Source organism: Elephantulus edwardii, unplaced genomic scaffold (genome assembly GCF_000299155.1).
Source record: "Elephantulus edwardii isolate Elephantulus edwardi_28Jun2011 unplaced genomic scaffold, EleEdw1.0 scaffold00046, whole genome shotgun sequence".
Classification (NCBI taxonomy): domain Eukaryota; kingdom Metazoa; phylum Chordata; class Mammalia; order Macroscelidea; family Macroscelididae; genus Elephantulus; species Elephantulus edwardii.
The window spans coordinates 776,292-796,446 of NW_006399796.1; the positions used below are offsets into that span (position 1 = coordinate 776,292).

General features: G+C 35.7%; 1 protein-coding gene across 1 annotated transcript in view; it reads left to right on the forward strand.

Moving 5' to 3' along the window:
• DMXL1 (Dmx-like 1) overlaps nt 1-20,155 on the forward strand; it is a 207,688-nt gene that overhangs the window by 62,606 nt on the left and 124,927 nt on the right. Inside the window, exons 10-19 of the mRNA XM_006885987.1 lie at nt 2,107-2,319; nt 3,408-3,661; nt 3,796-4,480; nt 4,578-4,699; nt 9,246-9,335; nt 9,821-9,923; nt 11,397-11,516; nt 14,778-14,996; nt 16,148-17,830; nt 19,246-19,353. Coding sequence (XP_006886049.1) covers nt 2,107-2,319; nt 3,408-3,661; nt 3,796-4,480; nt 4,578-4,699; nt 9,246-9,335; nt 9,821-9,923; nt 11,397-11,516; nt 14,778-14,996; nt 16,148-17,830; nt 19,246-19,353 — 3,597 coding nt within the window. The remainder of the gene's footprint in view (nt 1-2,106; nt 2,320-3,407; nt 3,662-3,795; nt 4,481-4,577; nt 4,700-9,245; nt 9,336-9,820; nt 9,924-11,396; nt 11,517-14,777; nt 14,997-16,147; nt 17,831-19,245; nt 19,354-20,155) is intronic.

The following is a 20,155-nucleotide window of genomic DNA, read 5'->3' on the forward strand; positions in this document are numbered from 1 at the left end:
GGGAAGACCCTCTATGAGATGGATTGATTCAGTGACTGGGGTAATCGGGATGGGTGTGTCAGAGGCGGTGCGGTTGGCGCAGGATAGAGCAGGGTTTAGGACTGTTGTGCATAGGGTCGCTATGAGTCGGAAACGACTCGACGGCACATAACAACAACAACAACATACAGGAATTCAAAAGGAAAATTCCATTTTCTTTCCAGGAGTAACTCTTAACTTGGTAGAATAACTTTGAAGACGTCTGCTGAGTAAAGAACAATATTATAAAGAACCTTGAGATTTCATTTATTAGAAAATGCTGAAGGGATATTAGCAAAAAGAACCCTAAGTTCTGTGTGCCTTCTTCTCTGCCTTCTAGTGAAATCGTTAAAACCTTTCTTTAGAGGATAAATTTCTGTAAAAAAATTAATACATGTAGACCAAATCAAAGCAAAATATTGAATGATCCTTTTCAAAGCTTGGTTAAGTAAGATTTGACCTCACTTACTTGTGCATGAATAGACTAGGTATAGGAGAGGAAATAAAGCATGTTCTCTTCTACTTCTTCCACTCTTTCTGTGAAGATTTCTTACATAATTTTATTTCGTCAGATTCTTTTTAGTTGGGTGAGCAGACAATTGAATTTGTCTTCCCTAAGTTCCTTTCTGGAGAATTAGATAGAATTCTTAATTATATACTTTCCAACATCAATTTGGTTACTAATGCTGTAAATAAGGAATGCAGTGTCTTAGATGGATAAGGCCATTAGTGAAATTGATATATCAGTCTATTAAGTTAAAAAAAAAAGCTTCTGTTATCATCATGTGCCAAACATTGCCTGGTTCTGCCCACCCTCACAATCACTGCCATGCTTGAGCCCATGATTGCAGCCATTTTGTCAATCAAATGCATTTAGAATCTTCTTTTTCACTGATCTCTGGTGGTACCAATGGAGCTCTGGTGGAGTAGCACATAAACTCCTGTTCTACTAACAGATCAGCTGTTCAGATTCACCCAACACTCCTCAGAGTAAAGATGAACATTCTTCTTCTGTTTAGATTTATAGTCTCAGAAGCCCAAAGAAGGCTCACAGTGGATTGGAACAACTCCAAGGCAGTGGGATTTTTCTTCTTTACCAAGCATGATATCCTTATGTCTAAAGAGGAGAAAATGGAACATAGATGCACAGGGCCATGAACGTATCTCTGAAAGGGCCAGAGGGAGTGAGAATAGCACTGCCCCAGAGCAGAAAGCCGACAAAAAGCCCAAAGCACAGCCCCATGTTGCCTTTAGAGCCACACCAACAGCAAGAGAGTCATTAATTTGCTGTTGACTCACGTACTTATAGTTGGAGTACTAAGAATGGGGTTTGTTAGGGAAGTAAGTTGGAGTGGAGGAGGAAAAGAATATCACCCGATACAAGTCTAGGCTTTAGCTCAAGTTCCAAGGCACAATTCCCCAATTAGTCCAGGCTTTTTTTTTTTTCTTTTTTCATTTCAGCAGTCAAATCCAAATCATTCAGCAGGGGTTGCCTTACAGCCGTTCTAAGTCAGCTTCTCCTTGAAGGATCCAGCAAGAACTGCAAAAACCTTTAACTGAGGCCAGCACAAATACAAGAAGCCTCAGTTCACACCATCCCACAATTTCTCCACAGCAGTGCCATTGTCTCTCCACCACGATCACCAGGGTCTTGCTCTCACCACAGTCTTGCTCCAGTCTTCTTCAAGGCTTACTACCACAAGTCTGTCTTGCCTCAAATCTTGTCAATGTGGGAAGCACTCTTTCTCTTCTCCTATTTCCACAGCTGTTGATGATTTGCAAGACTAGGTTTCTGCTGTTAAGGTAGCTGGATACCAGAGGGAGCTAATAGTAAGTAATGGCTAAAAAAAAGCCAACTTCAGGCTAACACCACACCTTCAGTATTTGGTCCCTCCTGATCATATACCCGAAGTATGTGAAATGAAGTCTTGTCATCCTTGCTTCCAAGGAGCATTCTAATTTTTGGGATACTTATTTAGAGTCTTAATAATAACTGTAATAGTAAACAGTATTAACAATATGAAACCTGGATATTTTCTTTCTGTGCTAGAGTAGTAGAAATATTTATTTTGTACTTTTTTTTCATAGATATCCCCTTACTTCCTTCTATTACATCTCTAAGTCTCAATGAAAATGAAGAGAAGAGTGGACCTTTTGTGGTACACTGGCTAAATAATAAAGAGTTGCATTTCACTTTATCCATGGAAGTCTTTTTACAGCAACTTAGAAAAAATTTTGAACAACTATCTTCTGAGGCCAGTGTAGAAGACTGTAATCAAGCTGATCTAAAATCTGATGAAGGTAAAAGAATGAAAAACTTTCATTTTTAAAAAAATATTAATGATTTTAATATTGGAGTAATCCTAGTTCTTTTTAGACATAAACTTCAAATGGCTTAATATTAAGGGCTAGCTTATTTAATAATTATTTCTATATATAATAATAATAATTATTTCTATAATTAATGTAAGTATTTCTGTTCCTAGTCTATTTCTTATGTAAAAGTAACAGAGAAATTAGACTTACTCATTCTTGTGGGGTCTGTAAGCCAACTATGGGAAGAAGAATCTGCGGATTGCTGGAGAGCTTGTTAAAAATTAAGAACTGCAGATTCCACCTATATTTACTCATCCAAAATATGCAAATTGACAAAATTTCCCAGATGATTTATATGCACGTGAAATTTTGTAAAATACTGCTCTTAAAACTTATTTCTTTTATCTACCGCCTTTAATAGAGAGAACACTTAAGATCAAAAACAGATGAAGGACATGCATAGCTCTTTCTTAATTGCCTTGATATATTTGACTTCCATTCACATTCCATTGACAGGAACTAGTCATACTAGTCCTAGAGTCAGTTCTCTCCCTGACTAGATACACTAATGAATGAGAGCATGAATTTGCTACAGTTTGGGTTCATAAATGTTTTTTTAAAAGTTTCTTTTTTGTGTTTTAGTCTACAGATTTATTTTTAATTAGATGCTGAAGGAGCACTAGTAGTATATTTCATACAGAGTTGTGCTAACTCAAAGGCCAAACCTCTCTGGCATTTCAGATACCCTGTGTGGCTCCAAGGGGATAGTCATCTCCCATGTAGTTTATAGCCTCTGAAAATCTGCTCTAGGGTCAGTGATGTGTCAGTTCTGACATTGTAGCAAGAAACTGATCATTTATTATTATTATTATTGACAGTCTGCTGACTCAGCCCTATAAGCTGCCTTCAGCAAAGGTATTTTTAAAAGGGAGCTCATTTCTTCTTAATGTGAAATTTATAGGATTTTAGAGATTTTTTTCCCCCTTTATACTTAGATGCATTTTAAAGATACTTCTTAAGTTACAGGAATAGTGTAATTGTATTTAATTGGTTCATAACTCTTTTGCTTCTAGAAATGGATTATGAGGTTGATGATCTGAAAATAAATCAGGAAAAAAAGGAATTGGGAAGTGATAAAATAGTACCAAACTCGAGTTTTGTACCATTACCGTCTGCTGCCATTGATCATCAGATTGAAGTACTTCTATCTGAATGGAGTAAAAATGCAGATATGTTATTCAGTATTCATCCCGTGGATGGTTCTTTGCTGGTTTGGCATGTGGATTGGCTGGATGAATACCAGCCTGGTATGTTTCGTCAAGTTCAGGTAATATAATTATGATCTCTGAAGAACTAACTTGTTAAATGTTTCCTTTAACCACTTTTATTTTCCTTAAAAATGGTACATTTAATATCACTGTGTTTATTTTCATATTCTAATTTTTGCTTTCTTAATTTTAGGTGTCCTTTGTTTCCAGAATTCCTGTAGCGTTCCCTACTGGTGATGCGAACTCTCTCTGTAAAAGCATAGTGATGTATGCCTGTACTAAGAATGTTGACTTGGCTATTCAGCAAGGCAAACAAAAACCTTCTAGTCTCACACATTCCACATCAATGCTTATTTCTTCTGGTCACAGTAAATCAACTAATAGTTTAAAATTAAGTATTTTCACTCCAAATGTTATGATGATTTCAAAGCATGCTGATGGTTCTCTCAATCAGTGGCTGGTCAGTTTTGCCGAGGAATCTGCTTTTTCTACAGTTCTCAGTATTTCTCACAAATCCCGATATTGTGGCCATCGCTTTCATCTTAATGATTTAGCTTGCCACTCAGTATTACCATTATTACTAACAACATCACACCATAATGCATTAAGGACACCAGATGTTGATAGTGGAAAACAACCTTATGATACTGTCAATATTAAAGAATGTTCTTTGGGACAACAAAATAAAAACACCTCTGATGTGGAGTTTCAAGACCCTAATGCAGTTTATAGTGAACTTATTCTTTGGAGGGTTGATCCAGTTGGGCCATTATCTTTTTCTGGAGGTGTTTCTGAGCTTGCCCGGATTAATTCTCTTCACGTTTCTGCCTTTTCCAATGTGGCATGGCTGCCCACTCTTATACCCAGTTACTGTTTAGGTAAGCATTATAGTTTTTACTCATGTAATACTGATTTTTCTAGTTTTTACGTTCTCCCTAAGTTGTTAAGTTTTAACTGTTTATAAATTCTTTCTAGGTGCATACTGCAACTCCCCTAGTGCATGCTTTGTAGCTAGTGATGGACAATACCTGAGACTATATGAAGCTGTTATTGATGCTAAGAAACTTTTATATGAGCTTTCAAACCCTGACATTTCTGTAAGTAATCAATTTTTTTATGTTTTTACATATTTCATTTGGAAGTATAAGGCATGTTATATATTGTGGTATAATTTGTTATAGGTCACTATCCTTTGTGGTTCTTCTGTTGTGGTTTTTTTGGGTACATTTTTATGGTTCCCTTATAGTTTTATGTCCTTGAAAAAGTTAATATATTTCTTTCATTCATCAACGAGTAGTAGGTTGTTTTTTTTAGAACATGTGTTTCTCTAACACTTCTTGCTTAATAGATATGTATGTAGTGAGGAAGTCATGTTCCAACTTGCTTGAAATACAGGCAAGAATCTTTTCAACACCATTGCAAACCTTTTTAATGACTAACTACATTAATAATTTCTTTTACAAAGGTGAGTACAAAACTGGTTTCTGTAAGGTTGAGGTTAAGAATGTCCCACGTGTCCAACATTTTCAAACATCTGTACCATTCCATCTGTCCTAACATCAATTATTCCTTCTCCTCTCAGCCCTTTCAATACCATCTATGTCTCTTGGTTTTGTAACTGGCTGGAAAGTCTCACAGACACTAAGAAAAATCAAGGAAATGACTCATCTGGTTATCAGTGGTAAAAGCTGATGCACATGGATGTAGAGACTAATGAACAAAGGACCAGGTTTTGACAGGGTGAGGCTCTCAGCTGTTCACTGTTGGAGCCTCTGGATCTAGTTTGATTCAGCATCCACAGTGAAAATGATTGAGTCTTTTTAGGATGTTCAAGCCATCTTACCAGCTATCAGTTTCTGGTTTTGTTAATGTTCTCCTTTAGAAATTGAATGTTTTAGCAGTTTCTGCTACTGCTGTTCCCATGTGTTTTTACTTTGTGATTTTGCAGAATGCAAGGTTTTAAAGAAGCATTTACATAGCAGAAATACTTTTGTTTATTGAGGGCCTTTAGGAGAAAGATTAACAGTCTCCTTCCACGTGATTTACAACTTCAGAAACCCACTGAAGTGTCAGCTGTCAGTCAGTTATGACTTGATGCCAGTGAGTTTCTATGTATCAGTTGTGGATTTAAACACTGGGAATTAAGATGTGAATAAAATAGACAAATCTATTATTATGAAAGATATATTATAGTAATGAGAACATTAAGGAAAGAGGGAAAGTTTAGAAATACATGGAGAGAACCAATGTTTGAAATGAAGAAGAAAGTACCAGGGTGTGGCCAGGGAAAACATCACAGATAGTCACATTTAAGTAAAAATCTGAGGGAGGTAAGAGGGCTAGTTTTGTGTATGTTTATTGTTCTTGTTGTTAGCATGCCATGGAGTTGATCATAACTCATGATGATCCTGTAGTGCAGGTTAGGACACCTCCATAGGGTAATCTTTATGGGAGCAGATTGCCTGGTCTTTGCTTCTGAAGAGGCCCAGTTGAGTTTAACCTCCCAAACTTTAAGTTAGCAACCATGAATTTGCCTGTTAATTCCACTAAGTCTTCTTAGATATTTAGAAGAAAAATAGAGAAACAACTAGAACAAAGATCCACAGGTCAGGTCATGCCTCGTATATACAGGAACAGCAGGGAGGACTTTGTAGCTAGACTAATTGAGGTGGGGAGTAGTTGAAGATAAAGTCAGAAGTTACCTGGCCAGATCATGTTAGGCCTCTTAGATCGTGGTGGTGACTAACTTTTACTTAATTGACTTGGAACCCTTTGGAGAGAGTGATTGATAGGATCTTATGTAGGTTTTGAAAGAAGCCGCAACTGTGGTTGTTGATTGTAGATTGTATCTGAGAAGCAGAAGTGGAATCAGAGACCACTTAGGAACTATTGCAGTAGTCCAGGAGAGACAGAGAGATTTGGATTGGAGTAGTAGCAATAGAGAAGCTAAGATTTGATCAAATTCTTGATATGCTTTAACACTGAATAGTCAGGATTGGTCTGTGTGTGTGTATGTGTGTGTGTGTGTATGTGTGAGAGAGAGAGAGAGAGAAAGAGAGATGAAAAAGATGATTCCCAAGGTCTCTGAGCAATAGGAAGAATTAGGTTGTCATGAGGAAGACTTTAGAAGGAACTCTAGAAGGGGCAGGTTTGGAGAGGCAGGTGGATTCTAGAATTTGGTGAAGGATATGTCAATTTTGAGATGCCTGTTTATATCTAGGTTAGTTTGGGGAGAGATCCATTACAAATTACTAATTACCAATCTCTAGATTTAATGCTCTGAAGTTGGATGAAATCGCTGAGAGAGACTATATAGCTTGAACAACTTGGGGCACCATCCTCTATGGAATTAAAGTCCGTGTAAAACTTTTGACACCCCAGATACTTAACAACTAAGGGCCTGCTGTTGACCAGAAGCCTGTTGATGTCATAAACACTCTATGAACATATACATTATTATATATTATATGTTACTCTGCATATAAGCTACACTTTTAACCTGAGATAAAAAGAGATTCCACAAAATATAAGTACATGTTTTTCATTCCTGCTGGCATACTTTAGCTATGGCTCCACCAGTTTCTTTACTTTGCTTACAATAGTCTTTATTCTGGATTTATCTATCTTGAAATGGTGGGCAGCCACAGCTGCATTTTGCAAACCTATGGGTGCATATCATATCAAGTAATTAACCTTTTTTTCTGCATGTCGCAAGTTTTCTCTGCTTCGAGCACTTCCAGCACCAATAGTGACACTTCAAATGGTATTATTAGTGGATTACATTATTGCACTCAACTTGATGAAAAAATATGAGAGATCACTTCTTAAGGATCTTCAAAATTAATTAGAGACTAACTGTTCTATAGAGGTAATAGTGTCACTTAGTGTTGGTTTGCTTTGTGGTTTTTTTTTCCCCTAATAAAATTTTTCTTTTATACTGGTTGACTTACAAAGTTTGAATACATTGTTTTTTATATTGTGTCTTTCCCTTTTCCTTAACCCACCCCATCTCTCCACCCATCAAATTATGCAGCCCTCTGATTAACACACACCACCGCGACCTTCCGCCCCTTCTCACCTCTGTCCACCCCTCCCCCCGACTTGGATACTCATATATATTCTGCAGTAATGACCTTATACAGTATTTGTCCTTATGGGACTGAATTAGTTCACTTAGCATAATGCTCTCCAGTCCCTCTCAAGTTAGGTAGTACTTTTACAAAATAATTGCTTCTGCATGCTGTGTAGTATTCCATCATGTGAATGTACCATAATTTCTCAATTCATTTCATTGTGGTTAGACATTTTGACTGTTTCCATGTTCTTACGATGGTAAGTGATGCTGCTATGAACACTGGTGTATAAGTCTCAGTATGAGTGTAAGTTCTCATTTTCTCTGGGTATATCCCAAGCAGTGGAATAAGCTAGGTAAATGGAATTTCCTTTTTCAGCTTTCTGAGGAAACACCAAACTGCCTACTAGAATGGTTGTGTCATTTTACAATCCCACCAACAATGTATAAGAGTTCCTATCTTGCCAAACCCTCTCCAAAATTTATAACTTGCTGTCCAGTTAAACTTTGCTACTGCTGCTGGAGTAAGATGGTATCCTATTGTGGTATTTATGTGCATCTGTCTCTTATTGCCAGTGATTTTGAGCATTTCTTCATGTGCTATTGGCCATCTGAATATCTTCCACTGTGAAAATTCTTTCCATGTATTTTGCCCATTTTTTAATTTTGTTGCCAGCCTTTATCTTGTGAAGGCCCTGTAGGATTCTGAAAACTTTTGATAGGAGACCCTTGTCTGAAATGGTATTGCCAAATTTTTTTTCGCAGTCAGCAGGTTTTCTTAACTCTGTTGGAAAATGTTTTTGATGAGCACAGGTGTTTAATCTCTAGAATGTCCCATTCATCAATTTTATCCTTTCCAGATTGTGCGTTTCTGGCTGTATTTGGCAGACCCAGAAAGTTCAAACCTTTGTACATCAAGGGTCAAACATAGTTAAAAGATTCAAACCCTCTGTTACTCCTTTGTAAAAAAGTGGAATAAATGTGATATAATTGGATTCAAGACAAGAAAACATTTTGGGGTAAAAGATTGATCTCCGGGACCGAATACTGCTGATGAGTCAAGTATGCTAAAGCTTGCAAATTGGCCACTGTTGTTAACAGTGAAATCTGAAATACAGCAGTCCTATATGTTTCAGGAAATCAGCATTTATAAGAAATATTTTAGTTTATTTTTTTAGATCCATCACTCCAACTTTTTAATTAATCTTTAAAAAGCACTATTTCTTAGACCCTTTCATAAGATTAAGGTTAGCACTACACATCTATAGAAACAAAATACTTATTTCCCCCCTCACAGTTACAAGTATTGATTTAGTTTTTCTCTGTGCCAAATGAGCTTTTATTGTTAATGATTCTGTGTTGTTGTTATTATTAAGAACCTTTCAAAACTTTACTTTTTTTAATTTAGTAACTTGACAACACACTACAATAACTTTGAGTAAAGGTAGAAGAATAACTATTGTTTCAAGTTTTTGAACTTTAGTTTCATATGGACTTAATTATTACTTTTTAGGTTACTGTCTTCTAATTGTTTAGTAAATGAGATTTTTTCTTTTTGGGGGGGACATCAGAAGTATGTTGGTGAAGTATTTAACATTGTGAGCCAACAATCAACAGCCAGACCAGGATGCATCATTTCATTGGATCCTATTACCAAACTTGTAAGTATTATTTTTCTTACTCTTCCCCCCTCCCCTGTTTGCCATTGAATTGACCCCCCACTCATGGCAGACCCCTTGAGTATCAGTAGAAGAACAGTGGTCCATGGGGTTTTTAGTGCCTGGTTTTTCAGAAAGGTCACCAGGCCTTTCTTCCAAGACACCTCTGAGTGAATTCAAACTGTCCGGTTTTTTTGGTTAGAACACAAGTTTACCACTTGCTTGTACCACCCAAAATCTGTAAACCAGTGTAAACAAATTGTGTAGAGACAATTCCAATGCATGTTAATCTGACATTGAGTTTTAAGGATATAGACATTTATCAGACACTGCCTGTGTTTCTCCCAGAGTGGCTGGTAGATTTGCTTACCAGCCTTTCTATTGACAGTTCAAACTGATAGGTACTTTACCACCAGGCTCCTTAAAGACTTCCATAGCATTAGGTAAATAACAGATGCCAACTTATATTAGTGTTTATTTGCATTCAGTGTGGCAGGAAAACACAACTGCTTCATGTTTTTCAAGAAGACTTCATTTTTAATAACCTTGAAAAGAAAAGTTTGGAAAAGGACAGCATTTTGTCTGATGCAGGTAAAAATTTCTTTTTAGTTTAAGTAAAGAGACTATGTAGAATTTATTAAGCCCTTAAAGATGAATTGTTGGAACATTTTATGTTACCTATTTGAAGTTAAACTTATTCTTTATAAGTTTGTGATACCACAAATAACACTATCTTTTTATCTTAACAAGAAAATAACATGAAAAATTGAGGGAGATTGTTAATTCTCTTTTTAAAACATAATAGAAATATTTATCATTAGCATATTGAGTGGGTTTTGTGTGCATTAGTACTGTATAAATTAATTGAAATGATAGACACCTCTGACTTTCTCACTCAATGCCATTGAGTCAAGACCCAACTATTTGCTGACGCTCCAGTAAGTTTCTAAAGCTATAAATTGCACCAAAACAGATTGTACTTTTTTCCCCCCATGTAGCTACTAATGAATTTGAATTACCAGAGAGGCTCATCGTTTGGTTTAGCAGCACAACTCCCGATGGATCTAACCACTTGAGATCACTTTCTGATCTTTAGGAAACCTATCATTTTATGTAGTAGGTTAAAAGTCTTTAATTTAAAGATCAAATGCCCTAACTAATAATTTCTAAAGTTTTCAAACTTCAAATAATGTCAATACCTACATCTTGTTCAGACTTTTTTATTACTCTGTGTTTTCCATATTGTTTCTATTCCATCTTTTCCATATTCTTCTTCTTTGAGAAGTACTTCTATAGTTTTGCACTTTAATAGTGAAAGCCTAATTTCCTACCATTATTGCTTTGACTATCTTCTATCATTTTCCCTCAGAATTTATGAACTGTTCAAATACACTTTATTGAGAGACTCTTATAATGAAGGAAGGATGCTAAGGACGGGAAGTAAAAGTACTAAAAGAAAGACTTATTTATACAAACAGCATGTTCATTATACTTCCTTTTAATATAAAAAGACTGATAAAAATGTTAACATTATTAATTATCAGATTATCTTTAAATAATCATAGTTCAGATCTTTTGTTCATAGGGTTGTAGTTGACCCAATGGCACCTAAGAATAACAAAGATAATACCTTCCTGAATTAAGATGGGGTTTTTCTATGGTATCTGTTTGCCCTAGCACTTTCATTCCTAGTATTATTCTATTTCTAATTTAGTTTTAATCTCTTTGGAACTACTTTCCCCCCCTGCTTTTTCTTAAAATAGCCAGGAAATTTTTACATTTACTTGATTTCTGAGGATGTTTGTAGGGCCAGGCACTGTTTTGTTCTGTTATAGATATGTCCCTATGAGTTAGAAACTGCTTGAAGTCACCTGAAAACAATATAGATGTTCTTTGAAGTTACTATCTTGTAGCACTTATGTTTGTAGTTACTATGCTGTAGAAACCTAAGTAAAAAAATTTGAACTCTTTTTACATTTCAATTCTGTTATTTTAAATTGAGATATTTAGTAAACTGTCTCATTTATCTGTGTTAATCATAAAAAATATCATTAATACCAACAGGCAGCTCATCTAATAGATTTTCTGAAAAATTTTACCTAATTGTAATAGAGGGTACTCAGGACAACCGCTCATTGTTACACATGTGGAATTTACATTTAAAATCCATTCCTGTCTCACTGGGTATGTATTTTCTTAAACTATTTAAGTAGCCATAAAGTAATAAATTAGGCATGTTTAGACCTTTCAGCCGTCAGTCTTTCATGTTGAGTAGTGATAATTGTGTAGGGTTTTTTTTTTAATTCAGAAACTAAAGGAGCTCTGATTTTCTTGTTGTAAAGAATATTGATACATTCGAATGTATTTGAATTTTATAAATACACTGTTGTTGTTGTTATGTGCCATTGAGTCACTTGCGACTCATAGCAACCCTGTGTACAAGAGCCCTAAACATCGTTCTATCCTGTGCCAGTCTTGCCGTCTGAAACACACTCATTCCCACCACTCCACTCACAGAATTGATCTATCTCATCGAGGGTCTTCCTCTCCTGCACTGTCACTCCACTCTCCCAAACATAATGTCCCTCTTCAAAGACCAGTCCCTCCTTGCAACGTGCCCAAAATATGTCAGACGAAGCTTCAGAATCCTTGACTCCAAGGAGTACTCTGGATTCACCCTCTCCAGGACAAACCTGTTTGTTCTCCTAGCAGTCCATGGTCTATTCAACACTCTTCTCCAGCACCACAGCTCAAAGGCATCAATTCTCTTTCTGTCATCCCTCCCTATTCACTGTCCAACTCTCTGATGCATAGCATGTAATTGCAAAGACTGTAGCCTGGATCAGGAGCACCTTAGTCTCCAGCCTGATGTCGTTGCTCTTCAGTACTCTTGAGAGGTCCCTTACAGCTGACTTTCCCAATGCAATTTGTATCTTGATTTCCTGACTGCTGTTACCAAGAGTGTTGACTGTGGAACCAAATAAACTAAAACTGTTCACTATCTCAATCTCTTCACCATCCATACTGATGCTGCCAATTGGTCCAGTGGTGAGAATCTTTGTTTTCTTGATGTTGAGCTTCAATCCATATTGAAGGCTGCAGTCCTTGACCTTCTGCAGCAAGCGCTTCAGGTCCTCCTCAGTTTTAGCAAGGAGAGTTGTGTCATCTGCATAACGCAGGTTGTTGATGATTTTTCCACCAATCCTAATGCCACATTCCTCCTCATACAGCCCAGCGTCTCGGATGATCTGTTCTGCATACAGATTGAAAAGGCGTGAAGACAAAATACATCCCTGACGGACCCCATTCTTGATTTTGAACCATGTAGTGTCTCCTTATCTGTTCTGACAACTGCCTCTTGATCCAAGTATACATTTCACAGTAGCACAGTCTAATGTCCTGGGATTCCCATCCTTCTCAGAGTCAGCCACAGCTTGTTGTGATCCACACAGTCAAAAGCCTTTGCATAGTCAGTGAAGCACAGATAGACATTCTTCTGGTATTCTCTGCTTTCTGCCAAGATCCATCTAACAATAGCTATAATATCCCTAGTACCACGACCTCTTCTAAATCCAGCCTGCACATCTGGCAGTTCTCTGTTCAGCTCTGGGAGGGTATCAAGAAAATCGCCCATGAAGAATGCAGAAGATGATTACAAAGGCTGAAGAAGAAGAAAAGACCTAGATGGGTGTCAGATAAGACTCTTGAGTATTGCATTAGAGCACCAAGAAGCCAAAGCTAAAGGAAGAAATCAAGGAGCTGAGCAGAAAATTTCAAAAGGTAGCTCAGGATGACAAAGCAAGATAATACAATGTATTGTGCAGAGAGCTGGAGCCAGAAAAACAAAAGGGCCAAACTCGCACAGCATTTCTTAAGCTGAAGGAGTTGAAAAACAAATTCAACACCACAACAAGATAAAGGTACATAATCCAATAGAAAAATGGGCACAGGATATGAACAGACACCTCACCAAAGAAGACATTCAGATGGCTAACAAGCACATGAAGAAATGTTCAAAGTCCGTAGCTCTAAGAGAAATGCAAATTAAAACAACTATGAGATATCATCTCACCCTAGTCAGAATAGCAAAATTTAACAGAACAGCAAGCAACAAATGCTGGCAAGGTTGTGGAGAAACTGGAACCCTTATTCACTGTTGGTGGGAGTGTAAAATGGTGCAACCATTGTGGAAGGCATTATGGCACTTTCTCAAAAAGTTGCAAATAGAGATACCATTTGACCCAGCAATTCCACTACTGGGAATATACCCCCAAAGAGACCATAACTGACATCCAAGCACATATATATACACCCACGTTTATTGCGGCTTTGTTCACAATAGCAAAGAGTTAGAAACGACCTAAGTGCCCATCAACAAACGAATGGATAGAGAAGCTGTGGTATGTTCACATAATGGAATAGTATGCTGCATTGAAAAACAAGGAACTCAAGCAATATTATTCAAAATGGGTGACCCTGAAGGACATGATGCTGAGTGAAGTATCTCAGTTACAAAGGACAAATATTGCATGAGGCCATTGTTGTAAAACGGGACTGACGTCGGGTTTGAGGGGAGACTGAAAAAGATGGGTTCAATAATGTGTACTACATTGAAACAGATAAGGGAGAAAACTGTTTAAAAGGGATATGCGATTAGATATTTTTGTCATGACAGGAGTCCAGAGCGAAGGCTGCATAGTTGAGTGGACCTGGGGGAGTGTTTGTAAAACAATGAAAGAATTTTACTTTTCCAAGAGGGTAGTGTACCAGGGGGAGGGTTAGAAGGGGAAAAAGTACAACAATGAATGAATGGAAATCCAAAGTCTCTGTAAATTTTCATTGAAATTAATAATAAATTTTTTTTAAAAAATCAAGCCTCTGGTGGCAATACTTAAGGATACTTTGGGTAAAATGTTGGATGATCCAGGAAGTATCAAAAGATAATGGAAGGAGTACACAGAGTCACTGTATCAGAAGGAATTGGCTGACAGAGGAATTTCATGAAATAACATTTGAGCAAGAGCCTATGGTAATGAAGAGGAAGTTCAAGTTGCTCTGAAGGAATTGGCAAAAAACAAGGCTCCAGGAGTTGACAGCATACCAGTTGATTTATTTCAACAAACAGGCGCTGCCCTGGATTTGCTAAGTTGTGCCAAGAAATCTAGAGGACAGCCAGCTGGCCAACTGACTGGAAAAGATGAATATTTGTTCCCATTCCAAATAAAGGTGACCCAACAAGTGTGGAAATTATCAAACAATATCATTAAAGCCAAGAAATGTAGATAAACTAGTATTAAAATAATAATGATAAAAACAAAAAATAATATTGATATATTAACTTCTGATCTTTTATAAAGAAGTTATAAATTATAAATGGGTTTTTTGTAGTGTGTCATTTATTGAGTTCCCCCTCCCCTTATTGGTTCTTTTTGTAATATTTTATAGATGAGAAAATAGATACAGAATTACCAGAAGCAGTTTGGCAGCAAAAAGAACATTTTTCTTCTCCAGAGAAGATCAAATCTCCTTTTTCTCAGAAGTATCAAGCTTGCAGAGCAAATCTCCAAAGTACCAGCAGGTTGACACTTTCTTCAGAAATGGTTTATAGCCAAGAATTAAATTTACCAGAAGGAGTTGAGATAATAAGTGTTAAGCCATCAGCAGGTTTGTAAATTTTGTGGAAAGAAAGTAATCAGACTTTGGAATCCATTAGTGTTGACCAAGTGTTTACAACTACCTCCTTTTAAATCCACACAATTCACAAATGGAAAAAATGTATTTAAAATACCATTCATTGAAAACTACTTGAATGTTCAGTTGTATGTCGTATTGGTATTAATTGGAGTAAACTAAATAACACCTAACAATAACATTGAAAACAAATTTTTCATACTACTTTGATATTTGTCAGCCATTTTAGTTTTAAATACTTATTTCTAAAACAAATTTTCAAAAGAGAAGCCTAAAGTTTCTAGGGCAGAGAGGGTAAATGGTTATGTCTTATTTGCTGACTCCGATAGCATTGGCTTTCAGACAGCATTGGCTATTTGGAGGCATGTATTTAGAACAATTTTCTGTGTAGTTTCCGCTGTTTTGGCTTACCTCTATTCAAGGAAAGTGATTCTCTGTATTAATCCCTAGATCCTTGTTAAAAAATGAAAATTATTTGGCCCTGCTCCACAGCTACTGGTTCACAAATTCTGGAGTGCAGTCAGTAGTCTGTTTTAACATACCTTCAGGGATTTTCATGTTCTGAGAACATTAAAAGTCACTATTAAAGGAATCAAGAATATCAAGACAAAAATTCCATCATTTTATCTTCGTTTTCTTTCACTTTTATAGTGAAATATCAGTCATTGTTTTCTCCCACTACTTTTTTATCCTTACCTGATTACATTGTATATTTTTTATTTTTCTATATTGTTATTACTTCAAGAACTTGGTCTTTTCTGAATGATAATGAATGTTGCTTATTGCATCATTTTGAAACATTACTGTATTCTTTTGAATATTTTTTAAAATTTTACAGCCCAGCTGCTGAATTTGAGTACAAGAGTTATTTTGTTTGGTCAAGAATTCTAAGCTATAAAATTAAAGAATTGAAGCAAATTATTAATTAAATTCTATAAGTTTTTATAATAGTATTCTGCTTATATATATTTTTGTTCTCATTAAAGCCTCTTACTGATTTTGTTAATCCTTAAAATACTGTCATGTTCTTAAAAGTAGTTCATACAAAAGGACTAAAACATGTAGTAAGTGAAAACAAAAGTATTTAAAGCTGACATCTTGTTAATGAGTTATTTTCATTTTAGGACATCTGAGTTCATCTTCTATATATCCTGTGTGTAGTGCTCCTTACTTATTGGCAACTTCATGTTCAGATGAAAAAGTGAGGTTCTGGAGATGCAGAGTTACAAGTGGAGAAGCTGCTATACCAAAGAATGGAAAATTGGACCTTGTCTACATTTGGGAAGAATGGCCATTACTTATTGAAGATGGACTTCAAAGCAATAGTAGTATATCTGTTCCTGGTAGACCTATAGAGGTCAGCTGTGCGCATACAAATCGTTTAGCAGTAGCTTATAAACAGCCTGCATATACTAGTAGATCTTCTCAGGACTTTATGATGCATGTTAGTATTTTTGAATGTGAGTCTACAGGAGGATCATGTTGGATTCTTGAGCAGACAATTCATTTGGATGAATTAAGCACAGTATTAGATTCTGGCATAAGTATTGATAGCAATTTAGTGGCCTATAATAAACAAGAGATGTACTTATCCAGTAAAGAAAGTATCACGTCAAACACAAAGCACTTAGTTCACTTAGACTGGGTGTCTAGAGAAGATGGTTCTCATATCCTGACTGTAGGAATAGGATCAAAACTTTTTATGTATGGACCTGTAGTAGGCAAAGTACAAGAACAGACAGGTAAAGAAAGCCTGGCTTTTCCACTTTGGGAAAATGCTAAAGTTGCCCCTATTTCTAAGTTTGTACTCCTTCGAAGTGTGGACTTGATTTCCTCTGTGGAAGGCTTCCCACCTTTTCCTGTTTCTTTATCTTGGGTTCGGGATGGCATCCTTGTGGTAGGAATGGACTGTGAAATGCATGTATATTCCCAATGGCAGCCATCTTCTAAACAAGAACCTGTTATTACAGATTCATACAATGGAAGTACACCATCTATAGTAAGTTTAATAAAACAGAGTAATTCATCAAGTTTTGGGCTACAACCTCCAAAAAAACCTCTGACTCGATCTATGACTAGTCTTGCACAAAAAATTTGTGGAAAGAAAAGTGCATTTGATCCTTCATTAGATATAGAAGATTCTGGTCTCTTTGAAGCAGCTCATGCGCTTTCCCCAACTTTACCTCAGTACCATCCTTTGCAGCTTTTAGAACTCATGGATCTTGGCAAAGTTCGGAGAGCAAAGGCTATCCTGTCACATCTCGTAAAGTGTATTGCTGGAGAAGTTGTGGCTCTGAACGAAGCTGAATCCAATCATGAACGCCGCCTTCGATCTCTAACCATCAGTGCTTCTGGGAGCACTAGCAGAGACCCACAGGCATTCAACAAGAATGAAAGTACCGACTACACAGAAATAGATTCTGTTCCTCCACTTCCTTTATATTCTTTGCTTGCAGCAGATGATGATAGTTGTTCAGCTTTGGAAAAATCTAGTAACCAGAGTACATTAAATAAAGCAAGCCAATTATCAAATGAAAATTACGATGAACTTTTTCAGAGCTCAGTCCTAACTTCTGATAGTCAGGTGTTTGAAACAGATGAAGATAATGTGAAGCCCAGAGTTATTGACCTTTCACAGTATAGTCCAACTTACTTTGGTCCTGAACATGCGCAGGTTCTTTCTGGCCACTTACTTCATTCTAGTTTACCAGGACTTAGCCGGATGGAGCAGATGTCTTTAATGGCTTTAGCTGATACAATTGCAACTACAAGCACTGATATTGGAGAAAGCAGAGACAAAAGCCAAGGTAAAACTAAATTACTTACGTACAAACTGGAGGGAAAACTAGTAATTATATCTTTTCTATTTTACTTAGTTAAATGACTATTTTTTAAATAAATATCTACAGTCTCAACTTTAATATTAACCAATGTTTTATTAAATAATTGCAGTAGATACCTGCCAATGTTTTATTAAAAAATTACAGTAGATACCAGAATTTTTTTAAAAAGTTTTCTGGTTTTTCTTCATATGCTAATACTCATTGGTTAAAGTTATAATTAGTTTTCTAAAATATTAAGAATACTTTTATGTGGGACATTTTAAGTTAACTATAATACATATATCTACACAGAACAGCAAGTATATCCATGGGTAAATGAAATTTTTTTTATCAGCCAGAGACTGCTTTTCATGTCAAATAAATTTAAATGTAAAATTTCAACCAAATTGCAGAAAGATTTGAAATTAAAAAGTCCAGTCTAATATACTATACTACCGTATGTATGTTAGAATTTGAGTATACTAGATATATAGGTTATTAGGATACACTTGTTGAACTAAATTTAAAGGAAGAAATGGGGTAAATTTAAGAAGAAGTTGGTTGATTTTGAATCTTGACTCTTAGAGTAAAAGAAATATTACTAATAGTTATTAATTTTAAATGTGATAGGCTGTAGTTATTTTGTGGTTCTAATTGAAGCAAAAATCAAGATCTCCTGCCCTATAACTTCCAGTGCTAACAGATAACATATATCTAAATATATAATCTAATTCTGGAAAATATTATTGTTTTATATGACACAGGTAAATTTCAGCTCTTATAATTGTATCATGTATCATTTCTTTTTTTAATAATTTAATTTTAATTATTATTTTTAACCCAAGTTTACAGAAAAGTTAGATTTTCATTCATTCATTGTTGTACATTTTGCCCCCTCTCTTCTTCTTCCCCCATTTCAATAAGATCCTCATCAGAGAGAGGAGCGAACTGGGGGGCGGGAGTAGAGGGCTGGGCGGGTAGAGAAGTGCAGCAATGAATGAATGGAAATCCAAATTCTCTGTAAATGTTCATTAAAATTATTTTTTAAAAAATTTTTTAAAAAAAGACTTTTGAAATAAAACAGGAAAATATTCTTTTTTTTAAAAAAAAGATCCTCATCAGAGTTTTTTCATATTGCAGACTGTCATCAAAAACTGTCATCAACCTTGAATCAATTAATTTTCTTATTTTTTTCCTTATGATATACAATTGTATAGAAAAAAGAGACAGTTACATATGTTAATAACTTTTGTCAGTTTGAGAACATTTAATGCTGTGTTTAGTAGTGTAACATATGCTATTTGCCTAATTATTAGCATTTATTTTTATTTTGTTGAATGAAATGGTTTTGTTTGTTACAAATAAAAAATTGTAAATACTTCTACCCATCCCTGTCATAGGTGGAGAAACTCTTGATGAATGTGGATTAAAATTTCTTTTGGCTGTTCGACTCCATACTTTCCTTACAACTTCTCTTCCAGCCTATCGAGCTCAACTCCTCCACCAAGGTAATTTGGGTAATAATTTATTAAAGTAAGAATAGTAGATGAAAAATATAAGCTTATGATCATTTAGTTTCTTTTTGCCCAGACATGATAATGATGACTAATTTAACATTTGGACAGTGAATAAGGAAGACTGATCAATGACTGAATTGAAATATTAGCAAAGAATATTGAATATACCATGGCATGGACTGACAAATGAGCAAAGAAATGTGTTTTGGGGGAAAAGCAGCCAGGGTGCTCCTCAGAGGAATGGATGATGACACTTTGTCTCACATACTTTGGGCATATTGTTTAGAGTGGCCAGTCCTTAGAAAAAGAAACCATGGTTGGAAAGGCAAAGTGTTAACAAAATAGAGGGGACGTTCAAGGAGGTGAATTGACATCGTGACTACAGTCATAGAAGTGAGCATGGTGGAGATTGTGGGGCTGACATGGGAGGGATCATCGTCGACTTGATGACACCTAACAATGACAAGAAGTCTACTTATTTTTTAAACATGTTTATTTCTCTTCATTCTTCTTTATTTAAGACATTGGAATTTTCATTGGTAGGAGAAAAGACTTAAAAGATATTAGACAAATTCTGTATTATTTTTCAAGTGTAGTATTCTTTCAGTTCTTTTTCTTTTCCCTAAAATTTGAATAACAATTTTTAGAAAATAATTTTTATATACTTTAAAATGTTTTTATAATAAAAAATATAGAAAGAACATAAATGCACCCACCTCAAAAAGTACTATTGGTGCCTCTTTCATATTTGTTAGTGTATTTCAGATATAGGAGAGCTCTGTTAACCTAGTAG